The sequence below is a fragment of the Pseudorca crassidens genome, chromosome 16, assembly GCF_039906515.1.
Source record: "Pseudorca crassidens isolate mPseCra1 chromosome 16, mPseCra1.hap1, whole genome shotgun sequence".
NCBI classification, from domain to species: Eukaryota; Metazoa; Chordata; class Mammalia; order Artiodactyla; family Delphinidae; genus Pseudorca; species Pseudorca crassidens.
In genome coordinates, this window is record NC_090311.1 from 15,538,077 (window position 1) to 15,558,457 (window position 20,381).

The window sequence follows — 20,381 nt, forward strand, 5'->3', positions numbered from 1 at the left end:
ACCTGTTACCTTCTTTATTTCCTTCTAAAACTATTTTGAGGAACACTGGCTGAAAAGAATCATGGGTAGGAGGGATTAGTAACTAGATTTTTCTCTTTCTCGTTGTGCCATGCAGTACATGTTTCTTTCAGTTTCCAACTAAGGGACTTTGGCAAATATTCAAGTGAATGGAATAAGCCTAGAGTCAAATTGTTTTAAATGTCAGTTAAAGAGAGAAGTTTTTATGTGTTATAAATCTATTAAGAAATAATGCTTAGGGCTTCCCTGGTTGTGCAGTGGTTGGGAATACGCCTGACGATACAGGGGACATGGGTTCGAGCCCTGGTCCGGGAATATCCCACATGCCGCGGAGCAATAAAGCCCGTGCACCACAACTACTGAGCCTGCGCTCTAGAGCCCGTGAACCACAACTCCTGAAGCCCGCGTGCCTGGAGCCCGTGCTCCGCAACAAGAGAAGCCACCACAATGAGAAGCCTACGCACCACAACAAAGAGTAGCCCCCGCTCGCTGCAACTAGAGAAAGCCCGCACACAGCAGCAAAGACCCAAATGCAGCCAAAAATAAATAAATAAATTACATAAACTTATATAAAAAAAAGAAATAATGCTTACAGTGAATTATATTTCTATGACTTATATAACCATTCCTTCCTTTAGGGAAATGGTTATTATGGTAGGGTGGAAAATATCAATACATGTAAGGCTCACCCAGAGGGATTTTTCAAGCTATACATTCCCCCTCCACAAATATTCTGATATATTCCTTTTTGTTCTCTCTCTGGAATCAATGCTATAATGAACCACTGACTGCTGTGTGTCATATCCTTTTGTATGTTATGAATTATTATTTTAGATTTATCAGGGAATGAAATGTTTCCAATTACAATTCTACAAAAATACAAGACAACATTTTGTTTAAATTACGTTATTTATTTTTAGATCATCCCTCTTAGTCCTGCATGCATTGTTAGCACAAAAAGTTGAACTTGATCACAACCTCCTTTGAAGAGATATTAGGTACATAATCACCATCTGAAGAGTTTCTTCACAGATGGCCCAAGATTTCCAGGCCTTGGTAACACTGTCAGTAACCTATACAATGTACAATAGAAAAATTTACCAAATATCCTTTGTTTAATGTAAACAAGGCAGGAGGCAAAACAGAGTATTATAGTAACACTATTTTACAGGGCCCAGAAATATGATTATCTATCATGTTTCAACACAACAAGTGTCACAATGACATGCATATTTTCATTAACTGTACAACCCAAAATATAATTATCATATAAACTGTGATTTCAGCACTTCACTGTAACTTCTGTCAATACCTATAAACTCCATAATTAAATGGTAATTGTATATTAATGCAATAATTTATGGAAATATGTTACCATGAATTATGAAGTAATTCCATAACTTGTGCCCCGTAAAATTAAGTGTAATAATCTTTACACTAGCAACAGTGTAAGCAAGCTAAGGATTTTGGTCCTTACAGATATATACACATATATATACACACATGTACACACACAATAATGTACAATTAAACCAAAAAGCTATGAATCCACTCATAGCTTATATATTGCACAGACAGATACATTATGAGAACCTTACATAGTCAATGTGAGTACTACAATGATAATTGGCTGGCTAAGGACACATTTTGAGTTCTATCACGTAAAGAATGTGGCTCATTACTAAAAAAAATAAACCCAAAGACTATACTGTTAGAAAGTTAAAAAAAAGAATGTGCATGCCCATTTACACCAATGTGAAGCAAGGCTAAAATTCAGTTTGGAATTTGTCATGGCAATCGATTGCTAGGGTGGTACTGCCCACTCAACACAGTGCACATCAGTCACTGTTTTGCAAATACTGAGGAACAGAAATAGCTTCTGAAAGACAGTACACAAATGGCTAGTCATGGAGGACAATGTTTCACCAACAAATCCAACTCACTGTGAGAACTTGTGCTGGCTCTAGGTCTGAACTAAATACGAAGAAGAAAGGAAGGAAAGACAGTAGCAAACTTAGAAGAGAAACAAATTATATCTTAAGCTTTAGCTGATTACAAATCAAAGTCATTACAATAACTTAGGAAAATAATTATCTTTTAAGAAGCAGCATACAAACACACAAATATGAATTAAAGCTTCTCTGAGCTTGGTTTCATGGATTAGCCAAAAGGTCCTACGGTGAAAGCAAGAATAAAATCGTATTTGGTTCGAGAGGTAACATCATTGCCATTACACCTATCGAATGCTGCAAAAACATTAAGAAATATCTAATCTCTTAATGGTCTATTTTAAGTACACCTACATCAAAGTAGACGACAACTACATCTAAAAATGAAGATGTTGCAGCATTCCTTCATCAATAAATACAGCAAACAGAATAATGCTTTCCTATCGTTAAAAATCATTTAAAGAAAATCATGCACAAAGTAACTATCTCCCACCTGTTTTTTCATTGTTTCGCTCAATAAATTTCCTAGAGTGAGCTAACAGAGATTTGCATTAAATTAGAAATTTAGTTTTTTTGTTGCTGTTTTAACAGTGGTAAGCATTCTAGAGCCAAGAATATTCATAATTTTCAACATTTTGTTGTTAATAAATAGCAACAACTAACTATAAAATAAATCAGAAAACGAATACAACAAAATTAGCAGTAGGTGTAAAACATGCTTCCATACACACGCTACACGATGTATAGATACAAACATGCTACACAAAACAACTTCTTAGAACGGGCAGCTCCTTTCAGGCTGCAAGGTTTGCCTAGTCTGCTCCCCCGAATATCAGTAAATGAAAAGGTAAAGAGGAAAGTGCTGCTGCTTAACATTCCAACTGAAAAAATAAAACAAAAACCCAAGGAAGCTTAAGAGCAATATTTGAGTGATAAGTATCACTTAAAGAAGAGAAAGTGGATTAGCAAACGCCATTTTGTAAATCAAGTACCAGCATGCGGTGCACAGTGCAGCTCTGCCAGCTACCCACATCACACGTTCCTACACACGCACCCATCCACACATAGACCAATTTACCCAAGTCCTTTCATAGGTAAACAGTCAGACTTGCTGGTTTGTTGTAAAATCTCTTCAGAATGATTTAAAACAAAAGACTGAACAAAATGGAAAACAAAATGTAAACATTCAGGAGGCCACTGGCATTTTGATTGCTGCCACCTACACGCTACCATGCATTTCAAAAGAAAATCAAATGATAAAGCAATTTTCAGAGAGGGAGGGAGGGAGAGAAAAAAAGGGTCTCAACCCAATACATGTTAATTAGCTTAAAAAATACTATTTTAGTAAACACTACCAACAGTGGGCACATATCCAACATTGTTGCAAAAATGACAAAGTTTAAATAAACTGGGACCCATACATGAAAATCAATCACTAACGAGGCTATGTGCACAAGAGAGTAAAAGAAGGTTTCTTTAAAAAATATATATATTATATTAATCAAGAATTTCATTATCATATTAAATTGTTTTTCTTAGAAAAGCTGAAGGAAGTTAATGGTGCCCTACACATTTTTATCTTCTATTATTAATTCATTTGATGGTTCCTAAATTGTATTTTTTTCTCACTTACAGTTTTTTTCAATATTTTGTTTGATAAGAATTGACCTTAAAAAGTTATAAAATTAGGTGTTTTTTTTTTTTCTGCTACTTATTAATCCAAAAGAATATAAGCATTTGAGTCCCAGAGAATGTCAAAATGCCTTGCTACCTAAAAGGATGTTAAATTAACAGAAATATCATCAAAGTCATGACATCAGAAATTTTGCAGCTTTTCACACAGGCATTAGAAATGCTTATTTCCTGAAGTTCCTTTGATTGTATCCTGGACTCAAGGATGTGCAACTTTATATCTAGAACCATTACGATAAAGTCAACATCACACAACATTGCACTGAGTGTCCACTCAGTGGGCTCTGAATGGTTCTGTCCAGTTTACAGCAATGCTTCATTTAAAAAGGCTTTTTATCCTCTTGTGGCTGGGTGGAACTGAGGCTTTTTTGATGAAATGCATACAACAGTTCTGTTCCCTTGGTTACTTGCAAGATGCCGTTTATGGTGTGGAGGCAGCATGGTATTTCACAAAGGCGATGGCCGCCAGCTCCTTACAGAACTCTTCCAGCACAATCACACCCTCCAGCAACGTGATGTGCTCGATACTGGGAAGGGAAAGCAGGCAATCAATCAATCGATGCAGGGTATTAGCAGATCATCAAGTTTTGGCAAAAGTTTTAGATAAACAACATGTAAAACGCTGACTTACATAGGGCCTTCAGGTTCCAGACCAAGTAATCGCTTTCTGACTAATAGAAGCTTGGGAGTAAAATCTTGAATACGCTGGATTCGAACCATGAGGTCTCCAACAACCTGTGTCACAGGGACAAAAGGAGCTCAGTCCCTAAACACCTCCATGGGAATTTTCAGGATAAAAAAATACTCCATTTCCTATTACTAAATGAAGACTGTCACTTTTCACTATTCACATAACAATCTTTGACAAAGGACTCATAGCTATACCTTAAAATACAGAAGTTATATATACCACTTAAAAGAATGAATCTTTATTCTCCACATTCTGTAGTAAGATAATTATTTCTAAACAGTAAATATGTAACATTTTTTATTATGTGACACTAATTACACACAATGATATTAAGATGTTAATTGGTCGGATTTATCAATCCTAGAGAACATAACAAAACTGGTAACTCACCCTGACGATTACAGAGAAGAGAGATCTACAGCCAGAAGCAAGGTTCACGTAAGGGTCCAAAAGGTACTCGTGTATGTGTGGATGAGGGAAGAGAGAAAGTCTAGATAACACTGATGTTACTTGTAAATTGACATCATATGGCTACGGAGAGGGAAAAACCAAAAAGATATTTGACATTATGTATAATGTATATACCTGAGCACTTAATTTACCATTTCCATTTGTCTTCTTAAGAAAAAGGAAAATCTACCATCTCATTCCTCCTGCTACATGCTCTTCTACAATGAAAATATCTATAACTACATTAGCTCTAGCTCGCACCACCTTAGTCAAAGTGCATATATCACAATCCTAAAACTTAAAATAAAAGGTATGCACATAAACATACAGAATAAAATAAATGCATAACAAAGTCAGAATGTCTCCGTTTTATGCAGGTGGTTTTATGTAGTAAAATAGTTCAAGAGGTCATCAAAACTCACCAAAGAGTCATATGTAATATTAATTACAAACAATAGAAGACATTACATGTAAGACCAAAGATAGAAGGGAAGGTATTAAAATCTTTTATAGTGGTCTAGTTTTAGAAATGATAATCCTCGTCTCTTAAATTATTCAACTACTGCCAATTACCAAAAGCATGTATACAACAAAGTCATATACGTCACAGAACCCTGTCAACAGAATGAAAGTACTTGGGGGTGGAAATAACTACCATATGCCTCAAAAGTGAACGAGAAGATTCAAAATCATGATTACAGACAGGGATCACCTCCTTTACTGTGCAAGAGCATTAACTCTTCCAAAACAATGTCTGTGTACATCTGTGTATACTTTTTTGTATGTATCACAATTTTACTTGAATTCTGTTTTTTTAATATTTAATCTGTTTATTCTTCGTAGGAAGCAGCTTGGAGGTGCTTTACGGAGTATGTGTCAAAATCCAAGCAAAAGGCATAATGTACAAAAAGAGTTGCTATTATTGTGCCTAGAACTTTCAACAGAAATCTCTCATCCCTTCCAGTTTTCTTCTTCTAAGCAGTCAAAGGCAACTGAGTGGCTGAAACAAAACCGACTTCAGTGAGAAGGTTGGAAAGAACCTAGGTGACTGGATGAGTGAGAAACAGATGCTGCAGCAGGAGCAAGGGAAAAGTGATTCAGGACCAAGTTGATACTGACAACAGAATCTGAATGTTTTACCCTCATTCACTGAGCAGCTTTTAAGCCCTTGATCATAATGAATACCAATCCAGAAGTGAATATTTGACATTTAAAGGACAGCAAATGCTTGAGCACGTGCCAGAAGATATCAAAGATACTGTTATTTGAACAAAAACTCCAGTCCTGTGCTAAGGTCCAATTTTAGTCTTTTTTGCTTACTGCTAGATACATGAACACAGATTTTCTGAAAGAAGAAAAACTACCCCTAAGTCACTCTTATTCACAATCTAGCCTTAAGCAAGATAAATGAAAGGAGATACGATTCACATTAAACGTTGTCTGAAGGGCATCTTTTCCTACTTGATAATATTTGCAAGAGAATAGCCTTCTCCAAGACTCAGTTCAAAACAATGAATTCACATTAAATTGTATTTTAGGCACAAAGGAAAACATTTAAAAAAATCTTTAAGAAGAATGCAATTGGTAAAATGTGGACAAAATCATTTAAAATACAACGTAAGTACAGTATTGTATGTGACTTCATTTCAGATGGTTCAGAGTTTTAGGTCACTGAATTCTGCCATTTACAGGTACTTAAATAAATTGAGAAAATTTGGCTTCAAACAACTACATATTGCCACTTAAACTCTGTATTTTCTCTATATGGTGTTTGTTAGTTTGGTTTTAAGCTTTTTTTGAACAAGAATCTATATCTTTGGTTGTTTAAGAAACTTAAGGCTGACTCAGATTATATTTTAAAAAATTTGTTTTAGAGCCTTTATTGAACTTGTTACAATACTGCTTCTGTTTTATGTTTTGTTTTTTTTGGCCCGGAGGCATGTGGGATCTTAGCTCCCCAACCAGGGATCAAACCAGCACCACCTGCGCTGCAAGGCAAAGTCTTAACCACTGGACAACCAGGGAAGTCCCAGATTATATTTTAATGTTGTGAAAATGAAGATAAATTTCAGCTAGATAGAAACTGTTCCACCATACTCTGAACTGGTCTTTACTTCACTAGTCTCTTTCTCCTACTTTAAAGTAGTAACTTTAAAACAAGCTGGCCTTTTAGAGGGTTGTAAACAGCAACTGTTTGTATCTATTATTTTGAATCCCTCCCATTTGTACTTCATACAGTATTCACCTGAAATAAAAGTTAACCAGATTTTTCTGACACGTTAAAGTGCACTTGGCCCATTTTTGATTGAGCTCACCCTAAATACAAGATCTGAATTTTGGAACAATAAACTTTGACTTAAAAGCATACTGAGGGCTTTCCTGGTGGTCCAGTGATTAAGAATCCGCCTGCCAATGCAGGCGACATGGGTGCGAGCCCTGGTCCGGGAAGATCCCACATGCCGTGGAGCAACTAAGCCCGTGTGCCACAACTACTGAAGCCCACGTGCATAGAGCCCGTGCTCCACTACAAGAGAAGCCACCGCAATGAGAAGCCTGAGCACCACAACGAAGACAACAGCAACTAGAGAGAAGTCCACGTGCAGCAACGAAGACCCAACGCAGCCAAAAATAAATAAAATTTAAAAAAAAGAAAAAGCATACTGATGTCGGACTTCCCTGGTGGCGCAGTCGTTAAGAACCCGCCTGCCAACGCAGGGGACACGGGTTCGAGCCCTGGTCCAGGAAGATCCCACATGCCACGGAGCAACTAAGCCCGTGCACCACAACTACTGAGGCTGTGCTCTAGAGCCCATGCGCCACAACTACTAAGCCTGTGTGCCTAGAGCCCATGCTCCGCAAAAAGAGGAGCCCCCGCTTGCCACAACTAGAGAAAGCCCACGCGCAGCAATGAAGACCCAATGCAGCCAAAAAAAAAAAAAGCATACGGATGTCACCTGCAAACTCAGTCGCAACCCTTTTATTAAAGGCCAAGTACGTAGATGGTCAAAATAATAAGAAATAAGTCAAATTTTTAAAAATCTCAACAACTTGATAGTCTCGGAATTTCTTATAACACCTGCATTTAACAAGATTTTATATTTTTTAAAGTATTTTAAGTTGCTTTTTTTCAGATAATTCTTACAAGCAAATCAAGTAATATCAACTTCACTTTAACAATAAGAAAATGTGACAAACAGCTAAGTTTAGTTGCCCAAATTCAGATTTTTCACCGTCAGAACAGGGACAAGAACTTGGGCTTCCCTATATTCTCCCTGGTATTCCTTACATTCTGCTATGGACTTTCGTTTTTACTGTCTTTTTAAAATCACTAAGGTTAAAAACAATACTAAACACACTATATTTTTCAAAAATTAACATTGTGACAACACAATAGTATCATGAATACCTGATGTCATAACTTCTCAATTATACATGCAGAAATTAGCTACTTTATTAATTATCCATAGTAATGTTTAATCCCAGCCTGGTTACCCTGATCCTATTAGGGGTATATATGTACTAAGAAAATACAAGCAAACATCACCTTCAGCAAAAACATTTAGAAAAGAAAGAAAATGAAATTAAACCAAGCACGCTAGGCACACCAGGACTCATGATTATCTTTGAGATCTGATTATAATGTCCTTATCCAAAAAGGCTTAGAAAATCAAGGGTTTTAAAGACAGAAGGTTTGAGGCTAGGCTCCACAGCTCACTAAGTCACATGAACTGAAACTAAGGATTCCTCATTTATACAATAATACAAGGAACTGTCTTGCCTATCATTCAGGATTCTAGGAAGAATAAGTGAGACACTGTGTATGAATCGCTTCTGCCCTGTGAAGAGCTATCTGGTGAACGAAAAAGAACTGTAAGCATTTCGGGATATTCTGTCTCCGACAGAATCCTTTTGTGTCAGCACTCTACAGGCTGAAGGGAAAAATGCTCAAGTGTGATGAGGATTCAGAGAGGATCTTTCCACTCAATTCAGAAACTACTTTTTAGGACTTCCCTGGTGGCGCAGTGGTGGAGAGTCCGCCTGCCGATGCAGGGGACACAGGTCCGTGCCCCGGTCCGGGAGGATCCCACATGCCGCGGAGCGGCTGGGCCCGTGGGCCGTGGCCGCTGGGCCTGCGCGTCCAGAGCCTGTGCTCCGCGGCGGGAGAGGCCGCAGCAGTGACAAGCCCGCGTACCGCAAGAAAAAAAAAGAAACTACTTTTTAAAATTTAGATTCCTTGTTAGTGCTTTCGGTCAAAATTTCTAAAGATTACTGACTTAATACTGATTGTTAATGTCTCTTCTGTGTTAATCAGATCCAAACTATGCCAAGAGAACCAGCACAAAAACACAACATACTGATGAGCCCCATTACCTGGGAGGTTTACACAGCCGTGATGTATTACAGCATAATACATTCAGTACCTGGATTTAAATACTTTGGTTGTTAAGTATTAAAAACCAACCAACAAATCAGCAAACAATGAAACACTAGAAATTCAGCACATGTTGTTAGGAGGTTAAAAGAAAAAAAGGACTTTACTCTGTGTCTTTATTGATTACTATCAGAAACAGTGCTGACTGAAGTCCAACCCAGTGAAACACTTCTTATCATTTCTTTATTTGGCTTTCTGGTTATTGAAGGCAGCCTGCTTGTGGAGTAAATTTCGTTTATAACTCCCTACAGTCACATAAATATTTAACTAAAATGCTAAAATGAACAAGTACTTTAATATACAGTTTTAAATTAATTCTAAATTGGCTAACTCAGTTTCCATGTTGAGGCAAGTTTAATGCCAGATTGTTTTATTTCAAGTGTCCATCCCAGTGCATAAAACATTTCAAAACTCTATCGTCACTTTGTATGTCAAGGAGAGACGGAGAGAGGGATTCTAGTGATATAATCCCAAATTCAGTTCTCCTGACAATCAATGGAGACAGAGCAACATACCGGCCAATGGTGATTTTTATTTACCTTGGAATAAGTAAATTAACCTTTTTTAAATTGCATCTCCCCATTTGAAAATGAGTATATTCACAAGTTCTTTGTCTGAAGAAGCAGGTTCCTCTGATACTGTTCCATAATTTTAGTGAGACCAGAGCTCTCAAGATTCGATTTGAAATGACATTTAAGGTCTTCTGAATTAAACCTAACAAGTTTCACTCTACCTGTATCTGTACTAACTGTACTAACTAAAAGGCTTTCTAAGAAAGCACTCTAGGCACTGCCGAAAGGCGTTAAGGTTATTAAGACAATGACCTACAATGAGAAGTAAACATACAACTCTGTAACAGCTGTCAGGCCAAATAAAAGTTTTAACATAATGAATGCATCAGAAACCCACCAGCTGTTGGCAATCTAGCTTTATGAAAAAGTCATCTAGTGGAAAAAGAAAACAAACTACTTGACTGAAGATGTAAACTAAGATGTGAGTAGAATTCATGGTGAATGGTAACAAAATAATATGGAAATTAATATTTTAAAACTTATTACTAGGCTTCCCTAGTGGCACAGTGGTTGAGAATCTGCCTGCCAATGCAGGGGACACGGGTTCAAGCCCTGGTCTGGGAAGATCCCACATGCCGCGGAGCAACTAGGCCTGTGAGCCACAACTACTGAGCCTGCGCGTCTGGAGCCTGTGCTCCGCAACAAGAGAGGCCGCGACAGTGAGAGGCCCGTGCACCGCGATGAAGAGTGGCCCCCGCTTGCCGCAACTAGAGAAAGCCCTCGCACAGAAACGAAGACCAAACACAGCCAAAAATAAATAAATTTTAAAACAAACAAAAAAAAACTTATTACCTGATCAAGAATTCTTCCCATTCTGTCAAATAAAACTTTCAAAAAATGACCTTCAAAGAAAGCTGCTTCTAAATTGCACTTTTCCAATGCTTTTGGAGACCCAGGCCACTCCCATCTTAAGCAGATAGCACAGTAGTCCCGGAACTAGGGAGAAATATTTGGATCATTAAAAAAGAACTGAACAAAAACAAATGGAGATTAAATAGAAATAATTTTCCCAAACAGGCATAGAAATCCGCTTGAATGCTAAGTGTCTGCTAGTGTGAGGTGCCGTGGAAGAGGGGAAAAGGATGACTCGGATAACACACTGACTGGAGAGAGGCACAAGGTCAGGTCACAACCACCAGTCCCAGCACCTTGATGCGAAAGCAGGCAGATTTTAACTTTACCAAAGTACCCCCTTCACTGCTGAGCTTATGCTCTTTCCTTTAGAGGAGTTCAAACTTTTACTTATTCTTGTCACAGATTTAGCGAGTATTTAAAAAGCAAAGCAAGTCTTAGCCACATTTTCAAATCTATTCTAAAATATATATCATATATAAAATAGGTGAACAGATACACAGCACCTGAGACGGCAAACTTGACTTTGCTACGATGTGTTTAACCCAGGCACGTTGCCATGACTGCCAGGAGGAAACAGGGCTGCTCTAAGTGTGATCCGAAAACTGTCCCCTACCACTGCTCTTGAGACGAGTACAAAAACTAAGAGCAAGTTTAGAAACTTCTCTTGCAATTTCACTGAGTAAATTTTACATCTGTTCAATCTATAAAATAATCAGGGCTTGTATTTTTTCTTTTCATTTTTTTATATTTTACAAAAGCATTGGTCAGTGACAGATTGGAAATAAGTGGAAACTGGTCCTCACTACACAGTTTATCAGCAGGATACACAATATGGATTTTTATAAGCACAAGAATATCTCTTATAATAAAAAGAAAAATTTAAAGTCTTCCCTGACATGTAATTTACTTGAATTTAAACAAAAGAAATTTAGAGCATAGTTTTCTTCCATATTTTCTCCCTTTTCAGATTTTCCTTATTCAATAAAGCAAAATTACCTTATCATCTCTAGTTTACAAATTAACTGAGATTAAAACATATTCAATAAAGCAAAATTACCTTATCACCTCTAGTTTACAAATTAACTGAGATTAAAACATATTCTTACACAAAGCACTAACTTCAACTTTTAAAAGAAAAACATATTAAAAATGATTAAAAAACAAACTTCTTCAATATTTTGTGAGTTTTAAACTATTTGTCTTTCAATAGAAAATTTTCTTTATAAAACCACACCCCAATATTTAATAAAGCATTTTTATATTAACACTTCCGAAATTCTGAGCTAGAAAGTAATAGTGTAAATTTTTTCTATTCTTTTTGTGTCTTGTCAAATATTTCTGAAACAATCATAACTGTAATCAGAATATGCAAATGAAACATTACAGAAAGAATCAAAGCAGTTTAAAAATCCAATCAGTACTACTGAGGTTGGTACTACTTTTATTGCCTCTATTTTATTGTTACATGAATGTATTTGCATTACTCTAGTTATTCACATAGTAATGTGGACTTGAATTCAGGCTTAAAGCATCATGAATTAACGATAAGCGCATGCAAGTTAATTATCAATAAGAGCACACTTCAACCCAAAGGATTTAAATGAAAATTAAATGTATATTTTTCTGACTTGAGACATTTCAAAATTTGGAATTTGGTAAAAATGTAAAATGCTACAGAGGGGAAAGATGACTGAGAGAAGGCCATTTAATTTAATAACTAAGAGGAGACCTTTGAGAAAGTACTTTCAGTGAGGTGGAAAGCTGGGATGCAGGGGATGAAGAGCCAGCACTTGTGAATTACTGATGAGTATGAACAGTGAAGAGGAAAGGGTATAGCCTGTGGGCTGGGGGCCATGGTGGGCGATGGGTAGAATTATTTAAAAATCATGTTTTAGATTAGCAGGGGGAAGGATGTGGGGGACATATAATTTCAAGGGCAGGAAGAAAGGGAAGAAAAGGAGTGGGGTGGTGGGGAAGGGACCATAAAGAAATCTTGAGATAGAGACACACAGTTAATGAAATGCGAAGTCAGGTCACTGGCAAAAAGTTCAAGTGGTGAGAGTGGAGTTCAGGTCTTGCAGAGAAAGGGAAACCTTTGGAGAAACGACTGTGGGCAATGTGACAATGTGTGTGCATTCCTATTAGACTGCATGTCAAAAACTAGTTACTTCTCTTACCTGCCTATGAGCATCTCGGAGGTAGGTGTCATATCCAGTGCCCTCAACATGGTAGGATGATTTTGCTTCATCCGGTACCAGACAGAGGAAACTTAAATGAAAAAATGCCATAATCAATAATACGAATACTCTCACAATTCAACATCTCTATATGTGTTAAAATACCTAGGAATATCTTCAGTTTAGCCAAGTATTAATGCAAATGGAAACTTGAAAAGTAAAATTGTATATTCGTAAGTACTTAATCTTGAATCAGCACTACAATGCACTGATTAAATACTCTGTCATTATTTTAAAGGTTTTATCTAAAAATTACTCATTCCACTAAAAGTAGAATCAAGCACAAGAAGACTCGACTCCTTTTACATTACAGGACAATGATCGATTGCCGTGAAATTTGTTAGTCTCAGGAACCTGGCTTTTAAGTAACTGAACCTTCGATTTTCATGCACCCTGAACCGTGCATCTTACACCACATGCAGTCTTCTCTAAAGTCACCTCCCAGCACCAGGCATATCAGCGACAGGATTGCAAAGGAAGGAAAGGAAGAAAATTGCCGGGAAAGGGCACTTAAAAAGAAACAACAACATAAAAACGCTAAAAAAGAAAAAAAAAAAAAGGAATAGCCCTCGGCTTAACACATGTGAGTACACGGCTGATAAGTTCAATCTACCAAACTGGAAATTCTCAGTGCTGTTCCAACTGGGAATTACTTAAAATATTTTACATTAAAAGTAAGTAGAGGACCTTGAAGATTTATTTAACCACTACTACCCAGGAGCTTTTCTCTTTTGTATGGATCGTTGCCCCTAGGCCGTCACTAGCTACATAAGCATTTCAAAAAGCTGACATTAAAGATTTTAAAGAAGGGAAGACTGAATTCATAACATATCTCTATAATGATCAAGGAGCAGAGCTATTACATTGTTATAAAAATAAGTAAAAGAGATGTAAGTCAAACTAATATAGCAACTCACCTATTTACAATTTTATGGACTTCAGTTTTCCCATCATTTTTGGGGTGGTCTGGAGAAGCAGGAGGTGAAGAACTAAGCCACTCTTGGTTTGACAAAGTGTTATCTGGTGAAATGTCAGTAAACAAAGGATCTTCTTCCAGATCTCTAAGTTTAATTTAACGATGTATAAAAAAAAATTTTATTATAGTTTCTAAACCAAAAGATTCTCTGCTATGTTCTTAGAAAACATTACATGATTTTGCTAATACAAGAATTAAGGAATGAATGTATTTACATTTCTTCGAGAAATTAACATTTTATACTAACATCAAACTCAAGGCTATATGATTTTGTTAGGTTTAATGACTATATACTGCCACTTGTAATTTAAAGGGACAATAAAATCAGGACATCTAAATTTTATTTTTAAAAAACTTTTAAACTGTTAGAGGTATTTTTTTTAAGAATAAGGAAGGGAAATAAGAGGGGAGAAAATTATGATTCTATATGAAATGCTAAACTCACAGAGTTGGATGAAACTTACACTGCTCCTGCTATTAACCCATTCTCCACTACATCTTTATCTTCTGGGCACACAGGTTTATATTCTGTATAGTTTCTTTCTTCAAGATTTCTTAGGACCAAGTTGTAAAGAATGTGCTCATTGGGTTTTTGCAAAAGATGTTCAAACATTCTTAATGTCATTATGCTTATCTGAAACCCAAAATGATAAAGGGTAACTGAAAAATAGTTTAAACAAACTATTCTTCTTCACGCTTGCGATTTTCAAAATAAAAAGCCACATAAAAAAAAGAGGCTATATTCAAAACATCACAAGTACATCAAAGTCAGTATGTCAAAGAATCTAAGTCCAATTCTAAATCCTTACATAGCTTACCTCATCAGATATGTGATCACAATGTTCAATTAACCTATGTCTTAAAGGATGTCTGCTGATTTCTGCCAGAGTTTCTGGTTCCCTCTGTTCTCCAAGGATGAAAAACACCATTTCTCGAAGCAAAATGTCAGAGGTTACTTGCCGAACAATGCGATGAAGCAGAGCAGTTGATGTCAGAATACCCATCTCAGAACTGGCAAAACAAACAAGTAATTAGTGGGCAAAAATAACATGAACACAGTGATTTTTTTTTTAAGTAAAGAGGCCACTCACGTTTGCATTAATTGAGGTTCCATAACACCAATAAAAAATCTTTCATGAACAGCTTTGGCAAGAGCAACAGCAGCAGTCTAGAACATAGTATAAGTATCATTATCTTTTTTTAAAATGGGAAAGAGATTAATTTATAACATCAGTTAAGCCAGTTTGCACTCTCCATCTGAATTAATGTGAAAAAAAAAAACCTGCCTACTGACCATCTTGTTGATGGCATATAAACCTAGATTAGACATTAGCTATTGGGTCCTTTACATGTTATCTAAATTTCCAAGAACAAAGACAAACAGGATAAAAATATTATCCCAGTCACTTATTGTATTAACATCTCCCCAAAGAGGAGAAATGGAGGGAGGCCAAAGTTACCTTGTGAAGGGTTATGCTATAATACTTAAAGAAACATATGGGCAGAACTTGAACTTCGATTTATTTCAGAGCTGTAATACACACACACACACACACACACACACACACACGCACGCACGCACACACAGACGTATATATACACTTTTTGGGGGTTTATTTCATTTTATTTATTTAACTGTGCTATCCTAAGACAATTAAGATAATACTTAGGGATATAAACTACTAACTGTGCTATCCTAAGACAATTAAGACGTATTCAAAAATATAAATTGAGGATTCAAATTTTACTTAGTTGATATTTACAGTTTTAAGTTATCAGTAAAAAACAACAAATATTCAAACCTTTTGTGCTTCCTTTATGAGTTGATCACAATAATCAAACCAGGAGAGAAATGAAATTAAGGCTCGTTTTCCTGGAAATGCGGAAGCATCTTCTTTATGACTATATGAGTCCAAGCTACAGGACACAGAAGAAATTTGAAGTCCAAAGTTATCCGAAAGCATTAATCCAGTTCAGTACAAAAGGGGAGATGAAGGCGTGTGAATGAACACACAGTATATGATACATTTACACAGGCGACGCTGGATGTCAATCAGAAGAGGGTTTTATAAATAAAAGCCACAGATAAGAGAAAACCTTTTAAATGAAAGTTGTGAATAATTTTCACTCATTAAGTGGAGAGAGACTGAAGCAGAATGGAGCTGCAGCAGAAAAACCATTGAGATAGGTCCTCATATTTCCACCATAAATTTGACCAAGTAACAGAAATGAAAAGTTGGAGGTTCTCAGCCACTAGGATGGAAGGAAAGAAACATAAAGAAGGGACTGCAAGAAGAAATAAATGGTTTGCTTCTCTTCCTGCCTTAAAGTACCACCCAGTAGTACAGTTAACACGTGAGTCTGGCAGATGTTAACAGAATACAGGGTGGAAAAAAACAAGTAAGAACAAAAGCACGGTTAAAAATGCACAGAGAAACAATAATAGGTTATTATGTCAAAATGTTAGACTGCTTACAGGTGGTGGGATTATGGGTAATTTTATTTATGCTGCTTTACAGTTTTTAATAACTTATAAATGTTCCTCAATAACCATATTTTCATATGAGAATCAAGGGGGGAGCCCTAAAAGCTGGGGGGAAGGGGTGAAACAAAGAGGTAGGAGGCAAGGTTCCACACAGGCAGGCCATGAACTATGAGACTGCCCCAGGGGCAGTGGAGCTGATTTATAAAAGAGAAGATTCCTTCTCTCAGGGTTTTTTGTTTTTTAAAAAATATAGTCAGATGGGCTTCCCTGGTGGCGCAGTGGTTGAGAGTCTGCCTGCCGATGCAGGGGACACGGGTTCGTGCCCCGGTCCGGGAGGATCCCACTTGCCGCGGAGCGGCTGGGCCCGTTAGCCATGGCCGCTGAGCCTGCGCGTCTGGAGCCTGTGCTCCACAATGGGAAAGGCCACAGCAGTGAGAGGCCCGCGTACCCCAAAAAAAAAAAAAAAAAAAAAAAAAAAAAATATATATATATATATATACATATATATATATAGTCAGATAAAGTTACTGATCTTAACACAGTTAAGGTCGTAATTGATCACTATTAACAGACAGAGGGAAAATAGCTTAACTATGTAACAGATGGACTGTTCCCATGCCAATTCATTCCTGATAACAAATTTTAAAACAAGCCTCAAAACACAATCTTGTTTAATGTTCACTAACAATGCTGTATTTTTCAAAACTAAAGATTTCTATCATTGCAAAATGGAAATGGATTTAAAAGCGTAGGTTTAAGAAGTCACTTTTATGGGAAAACAGAAATAGCAGCTCTTACCCCCAGTTAATTGCTTCCACTGTTTCAATATCTAAGGGGTCCACTGCCTGAGGTAGGGCCTTGTACAGGGAGGCCAGCCTGTCTGTGAGCAGTTCGCACAAGCAGGTGCTCTGCGTGAGGCACTTGACGGCCGCTGGCTCTGGCAAACTCACTAACAGCATCAAGCCCTCGCAGGCTTTCACAGCTATTCGGCCATCCTGAGGGGAAAGACACATACCTCTTCAATGCTTGAATTAGACATACATCAGTTTGTTTGGAAAAATTCAACTTAAACGGATTTAAAGTTTTACACCAAAATGAAAATAGATTTTTTTCTCTATGCAAATAACTGAGATTATGTTAGAGGGAAAGAAGGTAAAGCAGATGACTCACAGGACTTCTAGTAAGATTTAACAAAGAATTCACTAAGTTGTAATCCTGGTTAGGACGAACAACCGTGGCCTCTGGCAGTGCAGCGATGCTGAGGCTGTCCAAGCCTGTGGACAGATCATCCATCTGAGCGTGAGGCTCGTCTTCTAACTCCGTGTGCTCCATTCCAGAAGCACCAGACGGTTCCTCTGGCCGACAGGACTGTCCTGTATCTGTTGACAAGGAATCTTGACCTTTTAATGCATCTTCTGAAGTTGCGTTTGGTGCTCCTTTAGAAGCCAGTGATTTAAACTTGTTCTGAAAAGGAATACATGTTTTGTAAGATTCACGTCAAAAGCCTCATGGAACAGAAATCATATTTTAATGAGTTTTTCTATAATTAACATTCAATACCTAGCCACTGTAGCAATGGATACGTGTTGTGACAAATGAATATACCCAGACTTAAACAAACTGTGTTTTAGATATCTTAAAATTACACAGGTGTTTCAGACGAGACAATGGACTTGAGGACGTGGGGAGGGGGAAGGGGAGGCCGGGACGAAGTGAGAGAGAGGCATGGACATATACACATTACCAAACGTAAAATAGATAGCTAGTGGGAAGCAGCCTCATAGCACAGGGAGATCAGCTCGGTGCTTTGTGACCACCTAGAGGGGTGGGATAGGGAGGGTGGGACGGAGGGAGACGCAAGAGGGAGGGGCTACAGGGATATATGTATATGTATAGCTGATTCACTTTGTTGTACAGCAGAAACTAACACACCAGTGTAAAGCAATTATACCCCAATAAAGATGTTAAAAAAAAAATTACATAGGCGTTTCTGATACTCTTCAGAACACGATCTACAAACTGTTTTACACCGACGATAAACAACTGTTTTACACCGACTATAAACAATGAACAATATTAGCGATAACTATTTGACTACTACTGAAAACAACTGATGTTAGTGAGGAAAAAAAAGATTCAAGAAGTTTCAATTGCAGTTAACTGTTTTCTAATCACTGGGCTACTAAAAATACATTGCCCCAATGTTGACTCTTCTAAAACCAGTTTTCTAAGATGATTTTTCTGTTTTTTCCTTATACTTCTGCTCTGTAAATATAAATCAACACTCTGACGGCATTCTTACTCGTGTTTTTGAGGATAAAACTAAGATTTGCTTGAAATATTGTGACCCTTCCCCCCACCACATACACCCAAACACAAAAAGAATCTAAACTGAAGCAAATCTTTAGTTTCCAGGTAAAAGTATCTTGCTTTGCATTTAAACGTAAGAGCAAAAGTCAAATCACCCACACAAGTTAGAATGCATCATAAACCCGCTTCTCTGCAGGGCCTATCAGTGTTGCACCCATCACAGAAGTGCATTAAATGCTGAATGAACTCAAAGTTCTACTTCCAAAGTTATATGACAGTTACTATAAATCACTTTTACTACTATTAAAAGTAGAGTTTAGACCAATCTTGAGAAATTGAGCTCAGAGCACATATATTAAAAGGAAACAATGCTGAGGAACTCCATGAATATCCCAAACAACTTCCGTATTTCCTATAAAGTCAATTGCATATCATAGTCTTTATGAATGTAAAATATTTTATTCCGTCTAAAATGTTAATACTATTGTTGGGAGTGGCATCTGGGATGAGAATGGCAAGAGGAAGAATAACCCTAGAACAGCACTCACTCCCTAGTGTTCCTCAAAGTGTGACTCAGGACTGTCGGCCTTGTGGTCTTCTGTGGGGCTTGATAAAAATGCAGATTCCTGGGTCTCATCTAGACCTGCAGAATGCGAATATCTGGAGGTGGAACCTCCAAGGAATCTGCATTTTTGAAGAAGCTCTGCAAGCAAGTACAAACTCTTCATCCTGCCATTCAAAGCCTCTGACGATTCCAACCTATCTGTCTAGGCCCTTTTCTTACCACATGGCCTAATTAAACTATGTGAACACACCACAAACTTTCATATCCTCACTCCTTTACTTATGCTCACCCCTTCCTATCTAAACAACTGTCAAGGCTCATTTCAAAGACAACCTCTTCCATGCCGCCTTTCCTAATGACCAGGGCCGATGTAATCTCTTCATCCTATGAACATTTAGGGAGCATTAGGGGGTATCTTTCTTATGATACTCACCTTACTCTACCTTAGATTACAGTATCTGAACATTAGTCTTACCCTCATCACCAGACTACAAACTCCTTTAGGGCAAAAATGTTTCTAACTTATCTACTATCTGCACTTAATTCACAGCAAATGTATCTATTAGCTGATATAAATGAACAGAGAGATTAGATTTCAGGGGATACATGCTCAAGAACTGCAAAGTACTTCTATTACCATCTGTTACTTACCAGTAATAAAGCTGCATTTCTCTAAAGATTCATTCATTCAATAAGAGTTAATTAAAGTTACTATGCATTGTGCTAGATACCAGAGCAGCTGTGGGGACCTAAAGATTAATGAGATAGAGTCCCTGTCCTCAAGGAGCTTACTGACAAGGAAGAAAAAATAAAATGCATATAAATAACTCTAATGCGAGGGAGATTGTAATAACTGACATTAAAAGCGTATAAGTAGTCCGATCAGTTCAGAAAATGGAGATACCTACCACCTCATGCTTTGGAGAAGTATGTGCTATAAACACGCTGCATTACAGCAGTCATGACACTATCAGAAAGGTGTTCTTGGTATTGAGGTCTAAATGTAAATGTTCCTCTGAAAACAGGCAGGCATACATATGCTTGCAAATTTTCTCTGCTTCTGATCTATGGCTGTGTACTTCTGAAACAAGTTTCAGAGATTCTGAGAAAAACTCCTTAAAGCTTAAGCTTGGAAAAAAATCTACTGCA

General features: G+C 37.3%; 1 protein-coding gene across 1 annotated transcript in view; it reads right to left on the bottom strand.

The window, feature by feature from the left end:
- Positions 1–908: 908 nt before the first annotated feature.
- The window catches only part of FHIP2A (FHF complex subunit HOOK interacting protein 2A), a 36,008-nt gene continuing 16,535 nt past the window's right edge, over positions 909–20,381 (bottom strand). Inside the window, exons 6-17 of the mRNA XM_067709324.1 lie at positions 17,528–17,821; positions 17,156–17,352; positions 15,675–15,789; positions 14,964–15,040; positions 14,691–14,883; positions 14,337–14,506; positions 13,814–13,957; positions 12,837–12,927; positions 10,597–10,740; positions 4,741–4,881; positions 4,291–4,394; positions 909–4,186 (exon numbers count right to left, since the gene is read on the bottom strand). Coding sequence (XP_067565425.1) covers positions 4,081–4,186; positions 4,291–4,394; positions 4,741–4,881; positions 10,597–10,740; positions 12,837–12,927; positions 13,814–13,957; positions 14,337–14,506; positions 14,691–14,883; positions 14,964–15,040; positions 15,675–15,789; positions 17,156–17,352; positions 17,528–17,821 — 1,776 coding nt within the window. The 3' untranslated portion in view covers positions 909–4,080. The remainder of the gene's footprint in view (positions 4,187–4,290; positions 4,395–4,740; positions 4,882–10,596; positions 10,741–12,836; positions 12,928–13,813; positions 13,958–14,336; positions 14,507–14,690; positions 14,884–14,963; positions 15,041–15,674; positions 15,790–17,155; positions 17,353–17,527; positions 17,822–20,381) is intronic.